Source organism: Misgurnus anguillicaudatus, chromosome 19 (genome assembly GCF_027580225.2).
Source record: "Misgurnus anguillicaudatus chromosome 19, ASM2758022v2, whole genome shotgun sequence".
In the NCBI taxonomy this organism is placed as follows: Eukaryota; Metazoa; Chordata; class Actinopteri; order Cypriniformes; family Cobitidae; genus Misgurnus; species Misgurnus anguillicaudatus.
In genome coordinates this window covers 48,680,446-48,704,803 of record NC_073355.2, presented here as the reverse complement: position 1 = coordinate 48,704,803, position 24,358 = coordinate 48,680,446, and the positions used below count along the sequence as shown (strand labels likewise).

Sequence of the window (24,358 nt, the reverse complement as noted above, 5' to 3'; positions counted from 1 at the left end):
GCACTGCCATTTAGTGCAGAGAAAAGCACAATTGAGTTTTAATTGCAACAAACCACCGTCATTGTGATCAGTGTTTGAATTTCATCATCTCATTTGCATTTTAAAGGACACACCCAAAACCGCACATTTTTGCACACACCTACAAAGTGTCAATTTTAACATGCTATAATAAATTATTTATATGGCATTTTGAGCTAAAACTTCACATATGTGCTCTGGAGACACCAAAGATTTATTTTACATCTTAAAAAAGTCTTGTGCCATGGCCCCTTTAAAATTAACATTTTAGCATGTATGCTAAGTAAGTCTCGAATTCATTCTACATTACACAGGGAATAATATGGATTTTTTTCCTTCAATTCCTTTAAATTACCTGTATCTATTTGTTTATTTTTAAAAGCTTCTCAGGGCCTAGATTTTTTCCCCCAAATTCACGATTTTCAAGGATTTCAAGGACCCGTGGGAACCCTGAAATCAGAGTAAAGCATTCAACAGCCCCTGTGGTATAATTTTAAATAATTCAAAGCACCGAAGTCAATTATTTTGCTTATACCACGGTTACAACAGACATTGCTAATTTCTCAGTCTAAACACAAGTTAATCTATCATATAACCGGTCTATTTGTCTCTCTGTACTCCCCCTCCCACTTTAAGGCAAAAAAATATGTTTTGGTTAGGATGGATGGAAATATTTGTAGGATTGTGTCATAAAAACTGTTGAAACTGGTGAAGCATATGTATAAGTATATAAAGACATAGATGAGTAAGATTTACTGTTACATTGTTATCTTTCTCTACTAGCATACACTGTAAAAAATGTTTTTTTTCAAAAAAAGTCATTTCAACTTACTATTATTTATCTTGACAAGAGATGAGTTGTTATAACTTATAAAATATAGTTGAAATAAGTCAACTTCATTTTATTAGTTGAAGCATCTCATCTCTTGTCAAGATAAATAATAGTAAGTTGAAATGACTTGTAAATCAAATCAAAAAATGTAAGGCGGGATTTTTTTTACAGTGTACTATTGCAATATAATTGTTTCTTTATTACAGCTATTTATAATATTATAATAATGTAGGAGAGGTTGTGCTCTACTTTCATAATTACAGGTTAGACATAATAAACAGTAGACTATACTTTGACTACTGTATATTCACAACCTCATTTACAAACTTAACCCTTGTGCGTTGTTCAAATGTACCAAAACACACCAAATTAACTGATTTTCGATATAAAAAGTGATTGTGGACTGGACTTGGGCCTGTCAAAGATTATTAAAAACATTGGCTTTGATGCATTGTTAGTTTTTGTGCAGCATCAGTTTTTTTTCTCCCTCATTTACTGTTCATGGCTGTTTTTGACCCATTGACTTCCATTATAACAACTTCTTTTAATTGCAGGGACATGACATTAAATCATGCTTTTTTAATTGTTAGTGGTTTTTCTTTTGCAAAGAGGTACAATTTGTCATTTTTACTTTTGATCACCATCAATATTTGAAAAAAAATCTGATGCATTTTTTCAGCAGTTTAATTAAGTGAATGCTTTTATTCACGAACAACTCGAAAGGGTAGTACATTTGGGCCACAGTGTATTGTTGAGTTCTTTTTTTTATTTCAAAGCATTTTCCCAAAAAATGTGCCAATATAAGATTTGTCACCAAAAATCATTCCATTTGCTGAAACAGGGGAAAAAGTTGTGGCCAGATTAAGACAAAAAAACCCATAGTGGAAAAAACATCCCCAACAACCCATAAGGGTTAACAAAATTATATTATTGCACACATTCATGGTTTAATTTTTCAGCTAGAAAATATAACTCCTGACACGTCAACTAAGATTAATAGCGCTTTAATAAGTAAAGCATATAGTGTAAACAAACACACACAAACTTCTCATCAGTATAAAACAGGAAATCATTAGTGTGTGTGTGTGTGCGTCTGTGTGTAGGTGCTGTAGTAAGTGACCTACTGAGTCCAGGTGGACTATTAAAATGAAAAACAAACACACACACACACACACACACACAGTTTGAATAAGTGTTATTACACACGCACACGGGTCTTTACAGAGAAAAGAGATGCCAGCAGAGACCTGAGACTGGACTTTACAGACACACGTGTTACACTTCAGACACACACAACACATGTAGAACAAAGAAGTGTGTAAGATTAAAGTGAATTTACGTGTAAGTTAAAGCGTCAAAAACAAAACACATTAAAAGCACTACAATCAGGTACAAACAGGCGAGAAAATTGGAAAATTTACTGCAATGTTTCATTATTACACCAAGAAAATTAGTAAAAGTAGTGTATAGCCACAGGGACAAAAAATTAAATTCTTAATAAATACTGCAAAAGTTTCATAGTCAATTCACTACATTAGACTGGCAAATGTGTGAAAACATAGAAATCCGTTAACGTCTGTTAAACGTTGACTATGTTGTGGTTTTATTAGTGAAACTAATGTTTCCTTTACACAGAACAAACCAACAGACACACACACACACACACACACACACACAGCATAGGTCAGTTACAATGATCCATTTATTTTACCACCAGATTAACTTTCAAATGCCATGATAGATAAATAAATGACAGTCTTCTGACGTGATGTCATACTGAAGTCAATCATGCGTACAAGAGTGAGACCATCTGATGGAAATGTGAATCTTTACCACATCAAAAACCAACGAACGTCGTGTCTATCAACTCAATCGTCTGACATACACACACGCAGTCGGGTTCATTGAGAAACGCATCAGAATACAAGTGCACGTCTACCAGAGAGAGAAAGAGAGCGACTGTAGGCTACAAGTCAACCAATCTCACTTCCACTGCGTGACCACAGCGTCCTGTCGAACCCCTACACGTCAGGAAACTGAAACAAAAACCAAAATATCAACTGAGAACAAATTTAAGAGAGATAGAGACAGAGAGAGAAATGCATAAAGTATGACAAGAAAGACGCAGCGTCTCGTTCCCTTCTCAGGGAACAAGGGACTTCACTACAAAAACAGTTATGTTTAAAGAGGCCATAAAGTCCACACAATTAATTTAATAAAAAAACAAATATTTAAGTTTTGTTAAGTTGTTTTATTATATACATGCCAAACATTGATCAAATAACTGTTCAGCAGTTTGTGTTAAATGAACATTAGACCGCAACACTAAACACACAAACGTCAATTATCATCATTCATTAAAACACAACTCTAAATATAACAGATAACTAACAGAGACAACACGACAGCAAAACAAAGTCAAACTGAAACAGCAATCCTTTTAAAAATATAAACAATATACTGTAACATGCTGCAATGCATGCTGGGATCTTGCTAAGTCCAGTCAACAAAATAATCTTTGTTTGAAACATGTTGAGGGTTAATGTTATTCAGTAGCCTAAACACAAAATAAAAAAATGTACTCTTCTTTACTTTTGATGGAAAGTTATTTACTTCTTACAACATATTATTTCATTTTGGTGTAACACTGAAATCTTTATTTTTAAATGAAGCCCCAAAGACCGATCGCTTCAAAAATGCAGCATTTTTATCAAATCAACATATATTTTTATGTTACTTTAACTTAGCTAATTAAGTTGAACAATTTCAACTTGTTTTTATAACTTTTCAAGTCAAAACTAAAAATAGTAGGTTGAATTGACTTGCAACACTGCAAAAAATGACTTTCTTACTTAGTATTTTTGTCTTGTTTTCAGTAGAAATATCTTAAAAATCTTACATTAAGATGTATTTTCTTGATGAGCAAAATGACCTAGGAAAATAAGTCTAGATTTTAGACAAAAAATATACAATTTAAGCGAATTTGTACCAAGCCCCTAATGCTGCGTCTACACCAACCGCGTTTCAGGCGTCAAAACTGCGCCTAGTTTGCCGCTTGAACACTAGACGCGTGTCAGACGCAAAATCCGCTTCTTGTGGGAAGGGCAAGTGCTATGCGGTTGTCTGTTTGCAAGATGACTGATGTTGATTGTGCATTTATCGGGAGAGTTATCGCTTTGTATTTGGTAACCTTACAATGGGGGGAAATAAACGGCACGGGTCGATAAATATCACGTGACTCAAAAGTGAAATGTGTATTACAACTTACCAGGTTGCCCAATGTCCTCACTGACACTCTTCCAAGCGAGTTCCTTTTTATTCCTGTCTCTATACAAATAAGAACTTGTGTCGTATAGCTCCGGGCGGGGCTGCCGCCACAGCAGCAAGCAGGCTCCTGATTGGTTAATGCGGCGCGAAATTCCGCCAAAGTTCAAATTTTTCAAATCGGGCGTCAGCTGGCAATTCGCGTCAAACGCAAAATGCACAAAAGCACCATTGCGCGTACCGCTCCAGGCGCTCAATTCGCGCATCTAGGTGGAATTGCGTCTTCCGCGCCAAATGCCTCATCCGCGCAGTGAGACCTCCAGACACGCGTCAACGCGTCTTCACATTGACTTAACATTGAAATCACTCGCGCTTCACGCCTCTACCGCGGCTGGTGTAAACGCAGCATAAGGTGACATTGGAGTAAAAAAAATCAGTTTAGTTTCATGTGCTCACGCGAATCCTTCATGTGCAAAATTTTTTTTTTACATTTAGTTTTGCGTGCTCACGTGAAACTATCGTGTGCATGTGCGAAACTAAACACGATAGTTTCACCTGTGCATGTGAATGTTACAAGTGAGCACGCGATAGTTTCACGTGCGAAACTAAACTTTATTTAATTTTGCTCCATGTCCCCTTAGGGGCTCCGTAAATTTGTGCTAAAAACAAGCTAAATTATCTGCCAATGGGGTGAGAAATTTTTGCTTAAATTAAATGTTTAAGAGAAAAGAAAACTTATTTTTATATATTTTTTCTCACCCCATTGGCAGATATTTAGACTTATTTTCTTAGGTCATTTTGCTCATCAAGAAAAAGCATCCCAATTCAAGAATCTTTTGATATATATCCCTACTGAAAACAAGACAAAAATACCAAGCAAGAAAGTCATCTTTTGCTGTGAAAACTAAGTTGTTTTAACCTCATACTGCATTTTTTTACAGTGCTGCTGTGCAGATTTGACTACACATGGGACATCTACAAAAGATGATGCGTCTCGGGTCAAATACCATACTGACATGCTTATGAAAATGAGATTATAAGTTGGTGAGGAACTTGAACTGTTCAAACCTGAAATAACAGATCTCTCTGGCTGGCGTGTCGTCTCGCAGGGCGTTACTGAAACTTTTCTGTCCTGCAGGTCCTTCATGGCAAATGTTAACCAACGGTCACACCTTCAACCCAAAGACAAGAGAGAGGGAGCGTCTGTACCACCGACACAAATTAATTTTCACATTTCATATTAGTCACCACTAAAGGAAACATGCACACCAAACATTTTCCAATTCAGATATAAACACTTAACATCATTTTATAGGTTGTGTAAAGACTTTTGTATATCAGCCTATTTTATGAATCCTAACTTGCATATCAGAGTAAGATCACATTCCTTCATGAAGCCTCATTATGAATTAATCCAGTTTCTTATTTAACCAGAAAATCCACTTTATATTCTGAAGACAATAAGGCACCAGAAAGACTGAGAGCAAAGACTGGGTGTCCATTACAGCCTGGCGGGCATCACTGGGCGTCGTTTTAACTCTGTGGATTAAGGGCGTGGTCTGGTGGCACCTCTTTGGCAAACGGCAGGTCTTAGGTCAGCGCTGGGAAATGGACGACAGCCATTGGAGATTTAATAGCTTGTGCATATTCCCATCATCAATTACACAACGAAAGATTCTCATGTGTCCTGTTAATCTTAACATTATGCTAAATTTCTCCTTTTGCATGTGATAAACAAAAAAGTAAATTATGATGGAAGTTTGTTTTTCTATAAACAGCTATGGAGGTCAGATAGAGACACAGGTATACAGACAGTGTTTATAGGGCAGAACTGAAAGTTCCTATGTAATGAGTGTTTCGCATAATTGTTGAAGATTACCATTATTATCTACTAATTATAATACAGGCATTATACCTCTGTCTTAAAGTCACAAAGAAGAAGTAATTAAAGCTCAAACTCAACTCACTACAACCTCAAAATCCTCAAAACAAAAAAGTAGAGCTGCAAGATGATGACAAAAAATATAATAGCCGATTGTTCGCCTTGATATTGTAATTGCGATTATTCTCAATCATTAATCGATGCTATGTTGCGTTCCCACCAGCCGCAGTAAAGGCGTCAAGCGCGAGTGATTTCAATGTTAAGTCAATGTGAAGATGCGTTGATGCATGTCTGGAGGTCTCGCTGCGCGAATTAAGCGTTGCTGCAGCAAACGCGCAAGTTGAAAAATTGTAACTTTTGCGGAAAACCGTGCCACGTTAACCAATCAGGAGCTTGCTCTAGTAGTGATGTCATTACAGGAAGTGACCGGAGTCACAGAAGCCCCTCCCATGACGGCTATTTCTGCATGAATTTCTCGATGACTAGAATTTCATGTGTGGCTTTCACACGCGAATGAAGCGCGTAAACTCAAACTGTTCAAGTGGCAAACTAGGCGCGGTACACGCGAATTTGACACCTCAAACGCCCCACAGTTACATTGACGTTTTGAAACTGCATGGTAAATTCTAAACATCCAAAACTAAATGATACACTTCAAAAAAAGATTTTCAAGAAAAAAAATTCTTAGTATTTTTGTCTTGTTTTTAGTAAAAATATCTAAAAATTGTTAAAATTAAGATGCTTTTTCTTGATAAGCAAAACAACCCAAGAAAATAAGTCTAGTTTTAAGACCAAAAATATCAAATTTAAGTGATTTTGTGCATAAAACAAGCAAAAAAATTCAATGGAATAAGAAAAATTTTCTAGAAACAAGTTTACTTTTTTCATAAACACTTCATTCAAGAACATTTTTCTTATTCCATTGGCAGGTTTTTTTTGCTTGTTTTAAGCACAAATTCACTTAAATTTTATATTTTTTGTTTAAAAACTAGACTTCCATTATGTTGATATATCACGTGACATACGTCGTCATAACAACAAAATAGTTGTTAACTTTAATGACGCTTGAATAGAGCCACGTTACCGCTTTCGGGCATTTTTAAATTAAACAACGCCCCTCCGTCTTCTTCGTTGGATAGTACAATGAACACTTCAAGATCTTGCCGGAAGTAGAAGATCATCCACATACTTTTCGCCTACTGTTTTTCGAATACTTTGAATTCGGTCATACTACTCACCTCGCCTACTGCTTTTCGTCTACTGTATAGTACGGAAGTAGGCATTTCAGACGCAGCTTTGGTTAGAAATCAGCAGCCAGCAGTTCACTGACTATGAATCGACTCACATTTTATCTGTTCAGAATAATATACATGATCAGAATTAGTGAATCCTAAAATAATCATGGCACACGTGACCAAACCACCAGATAAAGATTGGAGATAGAGCTGGAGGAAATGCTTGGAAATTACTTTACAGTTGTTCAATTTGAATTCAGTTTGAGCCAAAGAACCAGAAATTAAAGGTTGAACTCCATCACCAGAACAGACAGAAGTCAAGCGTTATTGAACATGAACGTGTGTGTGTGGGTGTGTGTTGGTCTATAGCTGTAGGCAGAGGTGGTGGTGTTAATGTGTCTGAACATGCTGAAGAATTGCCTTCACTCCATGATTTACCAATAACAGCTCTTTAGAAAATGTATAAGTTCAGCAAACTACCATCTTCTTATCATGAACCAAATAGTTCTTGAGTTCATGTTTTTTGTAGATTAAAAATCTCTTTTTGATTCATTCTGTTTTTTTTAGATTAGTGTTTACATTAAGTTCATACACAGTTCTTTGTGTTACTTTTAAAGCGTCCTTTTGTGCTTTTGTCTGGTGTCTTTATATGTGAAGATGTATGTGTTGTGTATGTCAGTTCATTACTGAAACTCTCTGGAGTATCCTCATCATCTCTCTCTTCAGCACTTTATCAGCTCTGTTTCACTTTAAATCTCAACCATGACGTCTGGCTCCACACGAGTTTGTGACCCCTGACAGAAGAGGGGTCAAGAGGAGAAGATCTATAATTAACAACAATATGGGCTAAATTTAGAATCTGTCTGAATTCAGAGCCAGATAAAGATCGAGGAAAAAATCTGTATGCTGTGGTTATGTATAGCACATCCCAATGCTTAACCGGTTAAAGGAAAACACCACCTTTTTTAATATTGTACTATGTTCTTACCTCAACTTTGACAACTTAATACATACTTATATTTTTTCAATGCGTAACATTAATCTTTGTACAACGCGTCATGAATGTGTTAGCATTTAGCCTAACCCCATTCATTCCTTAGGATCCAAACAGGGATGAATTTAGAAGCCACCAAACACTTCCATGTTTTCCCTATTTAAAGACTGTTACATGAGAAGTTACACAAGTAAGTATGGTGGCACAAAATAAAACGTGGTGATTTTTTAAAGCTGATAAAAAATAAGATATATTGTATGGTGGAAGAGCACTTAGTTTGCAGCACTTGGACCGCGGGCGCAACAATATTAACTGAAGTTCGAGCGAGAGGGAAAGTAGTCAGGAGTGATGATGTTAATGCTTTAAACCTATTGTTTATGTATCAGGATGCTGGTCATTCAGCCATCAAAACACAGAAAATTTCACCTTTAATCTCTGGTTCTTTAGCTCAAACTGAATTCAAGACATTTTACAATTTTCCACAAGATAAAAAACCTTAGAAAACATGGATTGTTAAAATTAAAAGGGACATATGACCTCATTTGACATATGACCAGTGTTGGGCAAGTTACTGAAAATAAGTAATTAGTTACAGTTACTAGTTACTTCTTTTAAAAGTAATTGAATTACTCTACCAGTTACTGTATATCAAAAGTAATTAGTTACTAGGGAAAGTAACTTTTAAGTTACTTGTATGTCTGTTTTTTAAATGTAAATATGAACAGTACTGTACAGTCATAATGATTAAACGATAGGCTGTATGCCACAGTGGGCGTCTCTCTTTTGTTAGATTGGTTATGTACTGCATTATTTGAGTAAAGTTTCTTATATGAATGGACTATTTTACATGTAAGACTCTAATATTTCACATACTGTAGGAGCCTATTTCGCTTTAGATTCAGCCATTGAATATTTTTATTAGAAATGATCTTAATATGTAAGCTTAGTTTATTTAGGTTTATCAACATTTAGACAAATATTCTGTATGTTTACATTGAAAATATATAACGTGTTAAAATTGTGTACTGTCTCTTTAAGAATTTGGAGACTGTGACGCTTGCAGCGGGTAGTGCACTCTTTGGAATACAGTGGAGTCGCACAGTTTTCTTTACCGCATCCGTGATATTTAAGATCATATATTGTTTGTATATTTTTTATGTTTGATTTAAATGATACACAAGATTAAAGAAAGATATTTAATCAGAAAACAGAGTACGTGGATTGTTTTGTTGGACGGACACAGAGTGAGAGGTTGTTTTGTCGGATACGGAGTGAGTGAAACCAAAACTGAAACTAAATGCGCACTCACACATACTATGGCGTTTTAACACGGGTGTACAGTGCAGGGTTCATATTTTACTGGAAACAACAATCGCGGGTCGTTCTCTTCCATGAAGGCCGATGTAAACATCTAAGAATATATTAACATTTATCAGATTTATTGCTTTTGTGGACTACCAATGCATGAGACCGGATGGATTATGACTTGCGCACAATTTGTAAACAAAGGTATGTTGTCTCGTTTAGATTTTTCATGTTCATTCTATACGCACTGCCGGCCACCACGGTCCCTGCGACGTTAGATCAGAAATGTCTTGTCTGCAAGTGTTATTTTTTTTTTTTAAATAGAGTAACGCGGGTAACACACTCATTTAAATTTCAGTAATTGTACTTTCGTTACTCGATTTATAAAAATACTTTGTTACATGCTCGTTACCCGCTAAAAGTAGTGGAATTACAGTAACGTGTTTACTTTGTAACGCGTTACTCCCATCACTCCATATTACCCTGTTTTGGATATTAGCCTGTTGGCTAATGGCTAATTTCTCATGTTGTAAGCATGTTTACTTTTCTGACCAGAGAAATGTTTTTAACGTATTCATGCCTCACTTTTTTTGTAATATGTATAAATTGGAACTAGGACTATATTAGTGTTTTAAAGAAAAGTAAGCATGCGCACAACATTATAAATTAGCGATTAGCCAACAGGCTAGTAACAAAACAGATTTTATGTACAGATTGGACATGAATAGAGCACGTTTTATCACTACATTGTCTCAGAAGATGATGTGTTTGTCCTGTTGTGGCTACCGTAGCTTCTCTATGCGTTATGTAAGAGAGGGCCGAGCGGTGGACTGAACCGTTGGTTGCAATTCGCAATATCACCACTAGATGTTGCTCAAATCTTCACAGAGCACCTTTAAGTTCTTAGAAATATTGACCGTTCCAAATCATGAGGTTTCTTTTCTATTTTAGGATGCGGACTTAGAAGGCTCCCTATGTAGACGACAGACCGCAAGGCAGCTGACATGTTTTTGTTGAAAGACAACAGTATATGAATGTTATCTGTGGGAACGGTTTATTACTCATTATTATCAGGCTGTTAATAGTTCTGTTTTTGTGGTTACATTTTAAATCTGATCAGATGAGAGTATTTCTGATCCTCTTCTGTCACAATGAACTATTGACTCTTTAGATCTCTTGAACTCTTTGTCTGGTTATTTCTGCTGACTCGCACAGTGAAGTTAAGCGCCCCTCGCCAGCATCTCTGTAGCAAACATCTTGTGTTTTTCTGCTGACACACAAGCAGAGGGGATTGTCTGTGTGCGTTGACCCCTGATCAGCCCTGACACCAGAGGCTATTGTGAGTCATAAACACGTGACCCAATGAGACGTCTGTTCAGATGATGAACAGAAGCGCAGTGAAGACGCACACATAGAGACAGACAGAAAGAGAGAGAGAGACGGAGAGAGAGTGAGTGAGAGGGAGAGAGAGAGACATGGAGGGAGAGAGACAGACAGAGAGAGAAACAGACAGAAAGAGAGAGAGAGACGGAGAGAGAGATTCAATACAGTGAAGCAAAACAACTGCTGCGCTGCAAAAATGACTTTCTTACTTAGTATTTTTATCTTGTTTTCAGCTCAAACATCTAAAAATTCTTAATTAAGATTTCTTGATGAGCAAAATGACCTAAAAAATGTGTCTAGTTTTTAGACAAAAAAGCTTTAAGTGAATTTGTGCTTAAAACAAGCAAAAAATAAAATACAATGGATAGACAAAAAAACGTAAACTCTTTTCTTAAACACAAGAAATTTTCAAGAAACATGCTCTTACCCCATTGGCAGATGTTCTTGCTTGTTTTATGCACAAATTCACTTAAATTGTATATTTTGTTGTCTGAAAACTAAACTACTTAATCTTAATATCTTAATATAAGAATTTTTTACTGAAAACAAGACAAAAATACTACAAAAGTATTTTTGTCTTGTTTTCAGTAAAAATATTGAAAAATTTTAGATGCTTTTTCTTGTAATCTGCCAATGGGGTAAGCAAATTTTTCTTGAATTTTTCTTGCATTTAGTGTTTAAGAATAATGTTCATTTTTTGCTTACCCCATTGGCAGATTGTTTTGCTTGTTTTATGCTTAAAATCACTTAAATTTGATATTTTTGGTCTAAAAACTAGACTTACTTTCTTGGGTTGTTTTGCTCATCAAGAAAAAGCATCTTAATTTAAGAATTTTTAGATATTTTTAATGAAAACACGACAAAAATACTAAGAATTTTTTTTCTTGAAAATCATTTTTTGCAGGGCAAAACGACCCAAGAAAATAAGTCTAGTTTTTAGACCAAAAATATCAAATTTAATTGATTTTGAGGATAAAACAAGCAAAAAACAAGTAAATTTGTCTTGAATTTATCTTGAATTAAGTGTTTAAGAAAAAAGTTTTTGCTTACCCCATTGGCAGATGTTTTTGCTTGTTTAATCCACAAATTCACTTAAATTTGATATTTTTTGTCTTAAAGCTAGACTTTTTTTCTTAGGTTATTTTGCTCATCAAGAAAGTGCATCTTGACTTGAGAATTTTTTTATATTTTTACTCAAAACAAGACAGAAATACTAAGTAAGAAAGTAATTTTGAAAAACATTAAATTGAAGAAAAATTTTGGAAAAATTAACTTACAACATTGGCAGATTTTTTTGCTTGTTTTATGCACAAATTCACTTAAATTTAATTTTGGTATAAAAACTAGACTTATTTTCTTGGGTTGTTTTGCTCATAAAGAAAAAGCTTCTTAATTTAAGAAATTTTTTTCTTGAAAAACATTTTTTTTTGCAGTGTATGCTGCTGGTAAAACTTAATATTTAGAGATATTACTATAAGTAAAATCAAGTTCTGTAAGAAAACGTTTTGATGGACTTGCAGTTCTTGATCAAATTTGTTATGCAAAATGTATTTTATTCTTTAATTTTTAAGTGTTGTAAAAGGTCACGTGACATTCACCTTATCTTATTTCAAATATTTGTATTTGAGTGTTTTCTGTGTCTAAGTGTATTGCTTCACACACTTACGGTAAATGTGATCTTGCCTCAGGCAGATGTCTCTCTCTCTCTGTCTGTCTCTCTCTCTCTCTCTGAAGATCAGGTTACGGTATTGTACTGGCGTATATCCATGTGAAGCTAAATGTGAAAACACACAAACGGTGAACAAACTTGTTAAATCAAACAAACACACATTCAATAGTGATTATTATAAAATAGACTCAACAGTTCCTAAAAATGGAAAAAATGTTTTTTTAAAAAGGAAACCTGTGGTCCCCAACCCCCCAAACTGATGGTCATGTCGGAGGGTTGCACACAAGGTGACTACAGTGGTATGTAAACTTTTATCATTAAATGTGCAATCTTAGCATGTATATGTATATGTGTATATATATATATATATATATATGTGTGTATATATATATATATATATATATATATATATATATATATAAATAAATAAATAAATAAATAAAATAAATAAATAAATAAATACATAATATATATATAGCATGCTAAGATGGTAGCATGTATTTGTTACTGTCAATTATTAAAATTAGCAAAAAAAATTAAAGCGCCACTTTCAATCCCTCAACTGAACCTTTAAACCCCTAGGGTACAAATATATTGAAAATGCATGCTCACCTATGCACAAAATGCCAATACCCAAACTCTCTTTATACATTTTCATGTACATTTATGCATTGTATACACTTTAATCCAAAGCTATTTAGAATGGAATACAAGATATACATTTTTTCTCAGTACGTGTATTCCCTGGGTTTAAACCCATGACCTTTTGCACTGCAAATGCAATGCTATGCCACAAAGGCATACACCTAGTCATGTAAGGCCCTTCACACACACCATGCCAATTATTGAGTCGTTCACTCAAAATTATTTTATATAAATAAGGGTGTTGTTTTGTACAAAGTAGAATATGTTGTAGATGTGTATTAATAATATACTAAATATACAATATAATATTGTACAGTTTGTCCATGTGATTAAAGAGGTACACAAAAGAATATTTACAAAAAAGCAAAGTCTGTGTTCTGTGGGCAGATCACAACCTCCTGCCCTTCATCTGAGGAAAACAAACATTCAGCAGGGAACTGCGTGTACCAACCACCCATGAGTCCAGGTAAACAACCACACCACATTGACCTTGCCCTCATAACACACAAACCCATCCATCTGTGTAGGATGTTTCACTTTACCTGTGCCAGGGCCTGATGGCATAACGCCAGCTTCTACCACACACTTACTGCCCACTCCATTCAGTGTTATTGTAAATACTAAAGCAACCCTGCAGAACCACTGAGCTTCAGTTCAATGTCACAATAGCCTGACATACATACTTCTTTGGAAACGCACTAAAACAAAATAAAACACAGAAATCAGACCCTGCATCTGAAAGCACATATTGTGAAAGTATGTACTCATCGACCGTTAAAAAAAATATGAATATGGGTAGTGTGAATGAAATTCGGATGTACTACAGCTGCCTTGTTGACACACTACATGACAACATGTTAGCCATTAACTTGGATGATGTTAAACAAGCTAAATTTAACCACAAAGAACAACTGTTGTCCTTATGTATTTACTGCGTTACCACTTTCCGACATTTTTTAATATGATGACGCCTCTCCTTCTTCTTCTTTATTGGGTGACTGTTCTTATAGGGGCTCACGGAATAGTAAAGTGTCCATCAAAGACACACACCAAAATCTAGCCACAAGTAGTAGGTCACCTTGGTACTTTTTGCTACTGTTTATAAATTACTATGAATTTGGACATACTTCTCCTTTGCTCCTGTATAGCTCAGTGGTTGAGCATTGCATTAACAGTGCAAAAGGTCATAGGGTCGAATCCAGAAAACACATACTGATTAAAAAATGTATAGCTTGCAATGCACTGTAATTCGCTTTGGATAAAATGCGTAAATGTACTCGCCTCGAGACAAACACATGAATTCGGACATACTACTGTTTTACCTTGCCTACTGTTTTACGAAATACTATGAATTTGGACATACTACTCGCCTAAGGCTTTTCACTTACTGATTTTCGAGTACTATGAATTTGGACATACTACTCGCCTAAGGCTTTTCACCTACTGATTTTCAAGTACTATGAATTTGGACATACTACTCGCCTACTGTTTTTCAAATACTAGGAAATCTGACATACTTCTCACTTTGCCTGTTTTACGAATACTATGAATTTGGACATACTACTCGCCCAAGGCTTTTGGCCTACCGATTTTCAAGTACTATGAATTTGAACATACTCCTCACCTACTGCTTTTCGCCTGCTGTTTTTTTAATACTTTTTTGAATACTTTGAATTCGGACATACTACTCGCCTATGGCTTTTCACCTACTGTGTTTCGAGTACTATGAAATCTGACATACTACTCACTTTGCCTGTTTTTCGAATACTATGAATTTGGACATAATACTCGCCTAAGGCTTTTTGCCTGCTGTTTTTCGAGTACTATGAATTCGGACATAATATTCGCCTAAGGCTTTTCACTTAGTGATTTTCAAGTACTATGAATTCGAACATACTCCTTACCTACTGCTTTTCACCTTCGGTTTTTTGAATACTTTTTTGAATACTATGAATTCGGACATACTACTCGCCTCTGACTTTTCACCTACTGTTTTTCGAATGCTAAGAAATGCGACATACTACTCGCTTTGCAAGATTTTCAAATACTATAAATTTGGACATACTCCTTGCCTACTGCTTTTCGCCTGCTGTTTTTTGAATATTATGAATTTGGACATAATAATCGCCTATGGCTTTTCACCTACTGTTTTTCGAATACTAGGAAATCCGACATACTACTCACTTTGCCTGTTTTTCGAGTACTATGAATTTGGACATACTACTCGCCTAAGGCTTTTCACTTACTGATTTTCGAGTACTATGAATTTGGACATACTACTGGCCTACTATTTTTCGAATGCTATGAAATCCGACATACTACTCACTTTGCCTGTTTTTCGAATACTATGAAATCCAACATACTTCTCACTTTGCCTGTTTTTTGAATACTATGAAATCCAACATACTACTCACTTTGCCTGTTTTTCGAATACTATGAATTTGGACATACTCCTCACCTACTGCTTTTCGCCTGCTGTTTGTTTTTTGAATACTTTTTTGAATACTATGAATTCGGACATACTACTTGCCTATGGCTTTTCGCCTACTGTTTTTCGAATACTATGAAATCCGACATACTACTCGATTTGCCTGTTTTTCAAATACTATGAATTCGGACATACTCCTTGTCTACTGCTTTTCACCTGCTGTTTTTTGAATACTATGAATTCAGACATATTACTCGTCTACAGCTTTTCACCTACTGTTTTTTGAGTACTATGAAATCCGACATACTACTCGCCTACTGTTTTTCGAATACTAGGAAATCCGACATACTACTCGCTTTGCCTGTTTTTCGAATACTATGAATTCGGACATACTAAACGCCTCGCCTACTATTTTATGAATACTATGAATTCGGACATACTCATCGCCTAATGCTTTTTGAATACTTTTTTGAATACTATGAATTCGGACATACTACTCGCCTATGGCTTTTCGTCCACTGTTTTTCGAATACTATGAAATCCGACATACTACTCGATTTGCCTGTTTTTCAAATACTATGAATTCGGACATACTCCTTGTCTACTGCTTTTCACCTGCTGTTTTTTGAATACTATGAATTCAGACATACTACTCGTCTACAGCTTTTCACCTACTGTTTTTCGAATACTATGAATTCGGACATACTACTCACCTCGCCTACTATTTTATGAATACTATGAATTCGGACATACTCCTGGCCTACTGCTTTTTGAATACTATGAAATCCGACATACTACTCGTTTTGCCTGTTTTTTTGAATACCATGAGTTCTCACATACTACTCACCTCGCCTACTGTTTTTCGAATACTATGAATTTGGAAATACTACCCACCTCATCTACTGCTCTTCGCCTACTATATAGTATGGAGTAGGTGATTTTGGACAAGGTGAGAGTGTAACAACCAAAACACTCATCTATCTTTAAAAGGAGATATTCACAGGGCTTGTGCACTCTAACTTAACTGATACCAATACTGATTGAGTTTATTTAAAGTGAAGGCTTGAAAGGTCAGTTTGGACCCTCATGGGACTTCATTGGGATAATGCTCATATCACACACAACTCTCTACAGATCACAATTACTCAAATAAACTCAGTATTACTTTCAGTGTGGGATGACGGTATTGAATTCTTATTTTCACAGGTTTTTGAGGACACGTGGTATATGTTACATTAACTCTTAGGCTCGTTTCCCAAGGGTGGAAATGAAACACCTGATGTACCCAACACCTGTGCCAGGAGTCCTGCTGTCTACCGGAGAAGACAAAAATGATCCAGTAACATTTAGATTCATGTTACTGCACTGACACAATCATTATTCTGTACTCATATATGAATTAGCATATAGCAGCATTATTATTCTACATCTAAGATCTTGCCGTACCTGAATGTACCTGAATACTACATGATCAAAGTCATCTGCATATCACAGGTTTAGATATAGTCTAGTTTTAGTTATTTTAGTTCAATTAAAAATGATTTCTTTAAAAGACATGTTGGTTGATTTCCTGTCTGAATTTAAGATTGTGATGTGGTGTTATGTTTAAAAAATAAAAGTTTGTCTAAATTCATGGGTTGGGCCGTTCAGCAGGAGTTTCTATTGAATGGTGGGATTAAGCACGCGCCTCTGCTCAGCACTCCACATAAAGTGGGCGGGGCAGTTGACATTCCCCTGAAAAGGAACTTGACGTCAGCATACCCATATTTGGACTGTAAACTTCCTACAGGAAGTCAGTGCCCGTGAGCCAAAACTGAGACGTGATTTACACTAGCAGTGAATTTTGCTGTCTGGTCTCTCTTAACTAACTTGCCGATTCAGCATAAAGCAAAGAAGCCACAATTAAGACGTTTAATAAAGTCTTTCAAGCAATGACATGATTCAAAACTAAAAAAACAAAAGAGCAATGACACGATATTTTCTCAACAAGAACCTTAAGTTTCCAATTCGTAAAAATTAGCAGTGTCTACGGGTAACATTTAATCAAGCTCGTGCTTATAGGTACGTTTATTGTGTTAATGTAATATAAGTTTGATGACGTTAAAACATAAACCTACCTGATAAATTCAAAGACAGAGGTCATTTCTGTCGAGCAGAAAGACCTCGATAAACCTGCAAATCAAACTGTTAAACTATAATACTAAATCGCGTGTTGAATACATTTTAAATGGATTAATAAATTTTGCCCTGTTCTTTGTATTTATTGTCGCCCTGCACGAGCACGCTTCGCCCTCAGGCTTGTTTATCGTCCCAGCAGTTCCCGACAATGACGCGATCATGCGTGTGACGTCGGCGACGTTGGAGGCGTGGTCAGCTGTCAGTGCGAGAGGCGCTTATAAAAACGAACCGGGATACCGATCAGCACGAGCAAACGCATCAGACCAAATCAAACTAACATCTCTCTCCTTTAGCGGTCACTTTCAACAGAAACACACGGGGAGACATTAAGAGCGTTTTTCGATCTTTGGGACTTTGTTTCATTCATTCAAGAGGAGCGTCAACACATCGGACTCAAAGAACGCTGTTTTACTGACTGTCATCTGTCTTCGGACTCAAATCGGACCTTACACTGTCAGACGCGAAGCTGTATTTTCAGAAGAACTCTATGAGTACAAAAATGGAGCAGCCGTTTTATCACGACGACTCGTTTCTGCTGGGCTACGGTCACTCCGACGCGACTCTACACGACTTTAAAGTCCAGAAGCAGATGAACTTCAACCTGTCCGAACCCTATCGGAACCTCAAATCGGACCTGTATCAGACAGTAAGCGCTGATGTCGGGTCACTCAAACTCGCCTCGCCCGAGCTGGAGAGACTGATCATTCAGAACAGCAACGGAGTGCTGACGACGCCCACACCGGGTCAGTACCTGTACAGTCGGGGCATCACCGACGAGCAGGAGGGCTTCGCGGAGGGTTTCGTTAAGGCTCTGGATGAGATGCACAAGATGAACCAGATGCCCCCGCCCAACGTGTCGATTGGAGCGGGTGGCGTGACGACGTGCTCGACGACTGCGTCCGTTTTCGGCTCCTCCCTGCAGTCTGAGCCTCCCATTTACACGACGCTGAACGCATACTGCCCAGCACCCAGCCACCCGTCCGCCACCATCAGCTATCTGCCGCCCCACGTTCAGCACAACCAACACCCGGACAGCGGGCACGCGTACCAGCACTCCGGTGTCCACCCGCCGCGATTTGTGGCTTTAAAGGAGGAACCTCAAACCGTCCCGGACATGCACAGCAGCGACGCCTCGCCGCCAATGTCACCGATAGACATGGAGAACCAAGAGCGAATCAAGGCCGAACGGAAAAGGCTCCGGAACCGACTGGCCGCCACCAAGTGCCGCAGGCGCAAACTGGAGCGCATCTCCCGGCTGGAGGACAAAGTAAAGGTTCTGAAGTCCGACAACGCCGGACTGTCCAACACCGCGTCGGCACTGCGGGAACAGGTCGCCCAACTCAAACAAAAGGTCCTGAGACATATGAACAGCGGCTGCCAGCTCATGCTCACCAGTAAGATGGAGGCGTTTTAATTGTTCATCAAAGCAAACGCAGAAATAACACTGGACACTGTTGGTGTTCTACAGCTCAAAAGCACTGGGGATTCAAAAGCACTAAGATGAGCTTCTGGACTTTGTGAACTCGTGTCTGGACACCGTTCAGCTGGTTCCGAAGGAAAGCTCTTAAACACTCTCGTCCACAGTAGGAGAGATCGGACACTGAGTCGGGTGCGAGGACTCATGGAAAGGCCAGTCGCCTCGTCCATGTCAACCATGTGTTTTTCTCATGATCGATTTTCATGTTGGATCATGTAGTAAAAGCATCTGATGTTGTTGTTGTTATTGTTGTTGTCAAGCCATTCCTGAACTTATAAATTATTGTTCTGGCCAGGTTGATCCTGACCTATGTTAACAATGTCACATGTTTACAATGTCTTTTTATATGTGTGCGCTGTTTATTTAAGTAAACATATTGAAATATAACTTTTCAGTGTGTGGCTGTTCATTTGTGCTGTAAAGTGATTTGACTCAGTTATGTAACTTCCTACAATTCCTCAAACTCAACAAACTTTCATAGTCTTATAAATCAGCCTTTAGTGGATATCGTAAAGATATTAATCGTTATCTTTAGGCTGTGTGTTAATATGCGCTTCCTGCGCACTTTACACAGGGGCACTAGGCCTTTCCTACTGACGTCAGGGCGCACGTCCATATATGGTTATTTTTGGTGCTACATACGTCACTCCCCGCCCACAGGCGCGAGTGGTGTGGGTTTCTTCAGCTCTGGGATCAGCGGTACTGGAGATCAGAGAGGGGGTTTCCGAAATTGGACAAGACCACTGTGAACGTGTGTGTGTTTCCAGAGAGTTTTGTGGTTTAACCGGTGGAAAAGGAAGTTGTTCAAATGAATTAATAATCAAAGCTTTCTGAAACCTTTAAAATATTATAATGTGTTTCATAAACAAAAGTATTTTTAAAACCCTTTATTATATGTTCATTAATTTAAGTATTTGATTTTTTTATAAAATATTTAATGTAACAAAAGGGAATAATTTTATTATTCAATAATAGTACTTATTTAATATATATCTCTCATAATATACAATTTTATTATTATGAAAAAAGACAGCATTATTAAAATGTAATTATTTTTCACTACCTACTACAATATAATTTTAAATATTAAAAGTCATTCATGGACTTTATGTACACAAAAACCACAGGACTAAACAAAGGTGCTGCTATAAAAAGAACAATAATTAAAAAATCACAGAAATTTGATTTGATTGAATGGGAATTGTATTGGCTTAAGGAAACCATCTCTGTAGGTCTTTACTGGTAATATGATGGGTTCATATGGTTCTAATAGTGGGATCTCTTCAATAAAAACAAAATAAAATCTTACTTGATTCAAAACACAATACATACATTAATTTTGTAACGGTTTTAATGGTAAAAGTGATGGTTGAGGATATAATTTCTAATGGAAATCATTATAATTTACAGTTTTATTTCGCAGGGAAAAATTATGTATTGGATAGATATCAGATTTACTGAAGACTCATACTCGTATGTTTTTAATTCATCGTATTGCTGAGCGGTTTCTCGTTGAAATCTTTAGGGAAATGAATTAATTTGTGTTGGTAAGTGACTTCGACCTTTGGAATGACAGCCGCGCATGCAGGGCGGGGGCGCGCGTAGGTTGTCATCTCACAGCAGAGATCTGTGTAGGGAACCAGTTTGGTACTGGAATTAAAAGCGGGATTTTCTAGATAGTGAGAAAAGCCCACTCGGGTCCACCTGTCAGTGACGTCAGTGACCCACCTGCTTGTTTTTCTGCTCGCTCTCGAGATGGGAATCAAAAAAAGCCACTTCAAAAGGCTAAAGCAAGCGCGCGCCCACACGCGCACAGGTTGTTTTGGAGATTTTAAAGGTGTAAGCCAGCTCACACTTTACATTTCCTTTCTCATTTAAACCCGTTTTGTTCCACGAGATGTTGTTTTCCTGCAGGTTCGTCATTTTAGCTTCTGCTTGATGTGTTATATCAGTGGTTCTCAAACTTTTTCGGTGTGCGGCCCCCTCAGGTACGATGCATCCCTTAGCCGCCCCCCAAGAGAAAATATATGACATAAAACATTCTAAAATGTATAATTTTAATTAAACAAAAAATATTAAATTGTACAACGTATAAGGTTTCTTTGAGGGTTTTTTACACAGAATTTATGATAAATTAATTATAAAATGTCATAAAACTGGGGCCCCCCTGGCACCGTTTCGCGGCCTCCAGTTTGAGAACCACTGATAGAGATTGTTTTAGGTTCATCATATAAACATAAGTTCTCGTAGTACCTCCTATAGCAGGAACTTTTTAGGATCTTATAGACAGTTTCAGCAGTAACAACAAAAGCAAACGGCTTTCGTGGAACAAACCTCCAGTAAACTCAACAAAGAATAACAACAAAGTAATTTTAAAGTAGTTTATTTCTGATAACAAGTAAAAAATAACAAGTAGACTACCTTAGTTTAATTCGTAGATAAAGTGTATGAGCTAACTTTACTGTGTAAAATGTGTACTATATAACAATCTTAACTAGATTTGCTGCCAAACCTCCCTTCACATGGTGGTGGTGATCATGATCGTCTTCTCCCCTCGTCTTTAAGAAACAAAAAAAAAATGTTTTTAAGGGATTTAGTTTAGCCAGGGTTTAGTTTAGCCGCTAGCCAGACCATTAAACAAACACAAACCGGAAGTTAAGTTCCGTCCAGACGCAAAACCGCGACAACACGTCTGCATCCAATGAAATCGTCATTAGCATCAATAAGTTGAAGCAGGGTTTTGTGACATTAATTTATTGTAGACTGTACATCTCCTTCATTCACAAGTTTGAATATAATTTCAATCTCAATCTTTCATTCAATCATTCCTGAAGAAGAGAAAAATAAAGGCTTTAACACACACGAGGATGAAGCACTGAGCCTGATGACGACAAAATGTGGGTTCATGTTCTCACCACAGATTTTACACATCTCTCTCTCTTTCTCTTTCTTTTCCACTCGCACACTGTAACTCTCTATCTCTCCCGCTATCTCATAAATATTCATTATTATTTTCCACCCTTCTGTCCAAAAAATCGCAGATAAACGTTCAAGCTTTCCATCAGACACCCACTACTGTCAGTATTTCACTTCACAGTTCACTCTTGCATCATAAAATGTGATCACGCTCATAAAGATGCTCATAAAATACACGAGATTGTGTTCTTCATCTCAGGGCCTGTGGGATCACAACTGGTGTCAACTGGGGTTTCTTTAAATACTTGTCTGGTCCTGTAATATGAGCTGATATTCTGTCATTTTAATCATTGTGTTATGCTACTTTGATATAGCTGTCATATTAAAATGGCCAGAGCTTTTGTGTTTGACTGGATTTAAAGTTGTTAAACTTTGCTTTAACTCATCAGCTCAGCATGGGTTGCCTTTAATATTTGCCAATGGCGCCATCTAACGGTGTGTATCCACAACACTTCAGACTAATCTGAATCAGACTAAAGAAATAAAGGCACGTTGCAGCCTTTATGATTTCTGTCAAACAGTTAAATAAAAGAGGGGGCTTTACAAACAATCACCTTGCAAAAAACAAACAAATAAACAGAATTTTATTGATCTATATTGAAGACGGATTACAAAACATCTAATCCCTCACGTTCACACACTGTTCATTGACACAAACATAACACAACCATTTTCATGTTAACTAAACATTAAACCGAGCCAAGCACAATCAGATTTACTCACTTAAACACATCTGCTCAAACACATTCTTATAAGATTATTGTTATGTATGTCAGTGTGAATACACTTAATATAATCTGTCATTTAATACTTATCCCAAATCACAACTGGATTATATTATACTAATAATACTAATATACTAAATGCCTCTTAAAGACATTTACACTTAAGATACAAAGATAAGATACAAGAGTGTGTGTATATGTTTAATCTGTATATGATGTTTTTTAATACACTGCAAAAATTACTTTTTTACTTAGTATTTTTGTCTTGTTTTCAGCATCTAAAGTATTTTTAGATATTTGTACTGAAAACAAGACAAAAATACTAGTCGTTTTTTTGCAGTGTATATAGACTTGTTGATCATGAAATCCCGGTCTAAAAGTAAGACCAGAAATCTCATGATATTATAATAATAGTAACCGGTACAGTAACTGATTCCTTTTATATTTTGTCACCTGATTAAATACTTAAAGTCAATGAGAAACTCCATTCACAATCCATTTAAAGGGATAGCTCACCAAAAAAAAAAAAATGAAAATGTTGTCATTGTTTACTCATCCTCATGTTGTCGGTATGAGTTTCTTTACTCTGTCAAACATAAAAGAAGAAATTTTGATAAATGATGATAACCACACAGTTGACGGTACCAAGTGACTTTCATAGTAGGAAAAATTATGTAAGTCAATGCAGTATTCTTACTCTTAGTCAAATTCCCAGACTTTCACTGACTAAAAGTTGAATTTTCAATGAGCTATTTCCGGGATGCCATGAGCCTGGATAATTTAGTGTACACCGTGAGTTTATAAAAATTTAGCTTAAAGGAATATTCCACTTTCATAAAAATAAAATCCTGATAATTTACTCACCCCCATGTCATCCAAGATGTTTGTGTCTTTCTTTGTTCAATTAAGTTTTTTAAGGAAAACATTCCAGGATTTTTCTCCATATAGTGGACTTTAGTGGACTTTAAATGATCCCAACCGAGGAATACTGCAAAAAATGATTTTCAAGAAAAAATGTTCTTAGTATTTTAGTCCTGTTTTCAGCAAAAAATATCCAAAAATTCTTAAATTAAGATGCTTTTCTTTGATGAGCAAAACGACCCAAGAAAATAAGTCTAGTTTTTAGACCAAAAATTTCAAATTTAAGTGATTTTGTACCAAGCCCCTAAGGTGACATGGAGCAAAAAACAATCTAAAGTTTAATTTCATGTGCTCACGTAAAACCTTCATGTGCAGATTTTTTTTTAAAGTTTAGTTTCGCGCGCTCACCAGAAACCCTCGCACGCGCAGGCGAAAGCGAAAGTTTCACGTGAGCATGCAAAACTAAGCACGGTAGTTTCACATGCG

At 36.5% G+C, this 24,358-nt stretch overlaps 1 protein-coding gene and 1 long non-coding RNA gene across 2 annotated transcripts in view; both read left to right on the top strand.

The window, feature by feature from the left end:
- Positions 1 to 24,358, top strand: part of LOC141351223 (uncharacterized) — a 107,747-nt gene that overhangs the window by 69,468 nt on the left and 13,921 nt on the right. The window lies entirely within an intron of this gene.
- On the top strand, positions 18,082 to 19,697 carry junbb (JunB proto-oncogene, AP-1 transcription factor subunit b). The gene has a single exon (XM_055179196.2). The coding sequence runs from the start codon at positions 18,321 to 18,323 to the stop codon at positions 19,245 to 19,247; it is 927 nt and encodes a 308-aa protein (XP_055035171.1). The 5' UTR covers positions 18,082 to 18,320; the 3' UTR covers positions 19,248 to 19,697.

What these genes read in the sequence shown, in the direction of transcription:
- junbb (XM_055179196.2), top strand. Translation starts at nt 18,321, where the DNA reads ATGAGTACAAAAATGGAGCAGCCGTTTTATCACGACGACTCGTTTCTG.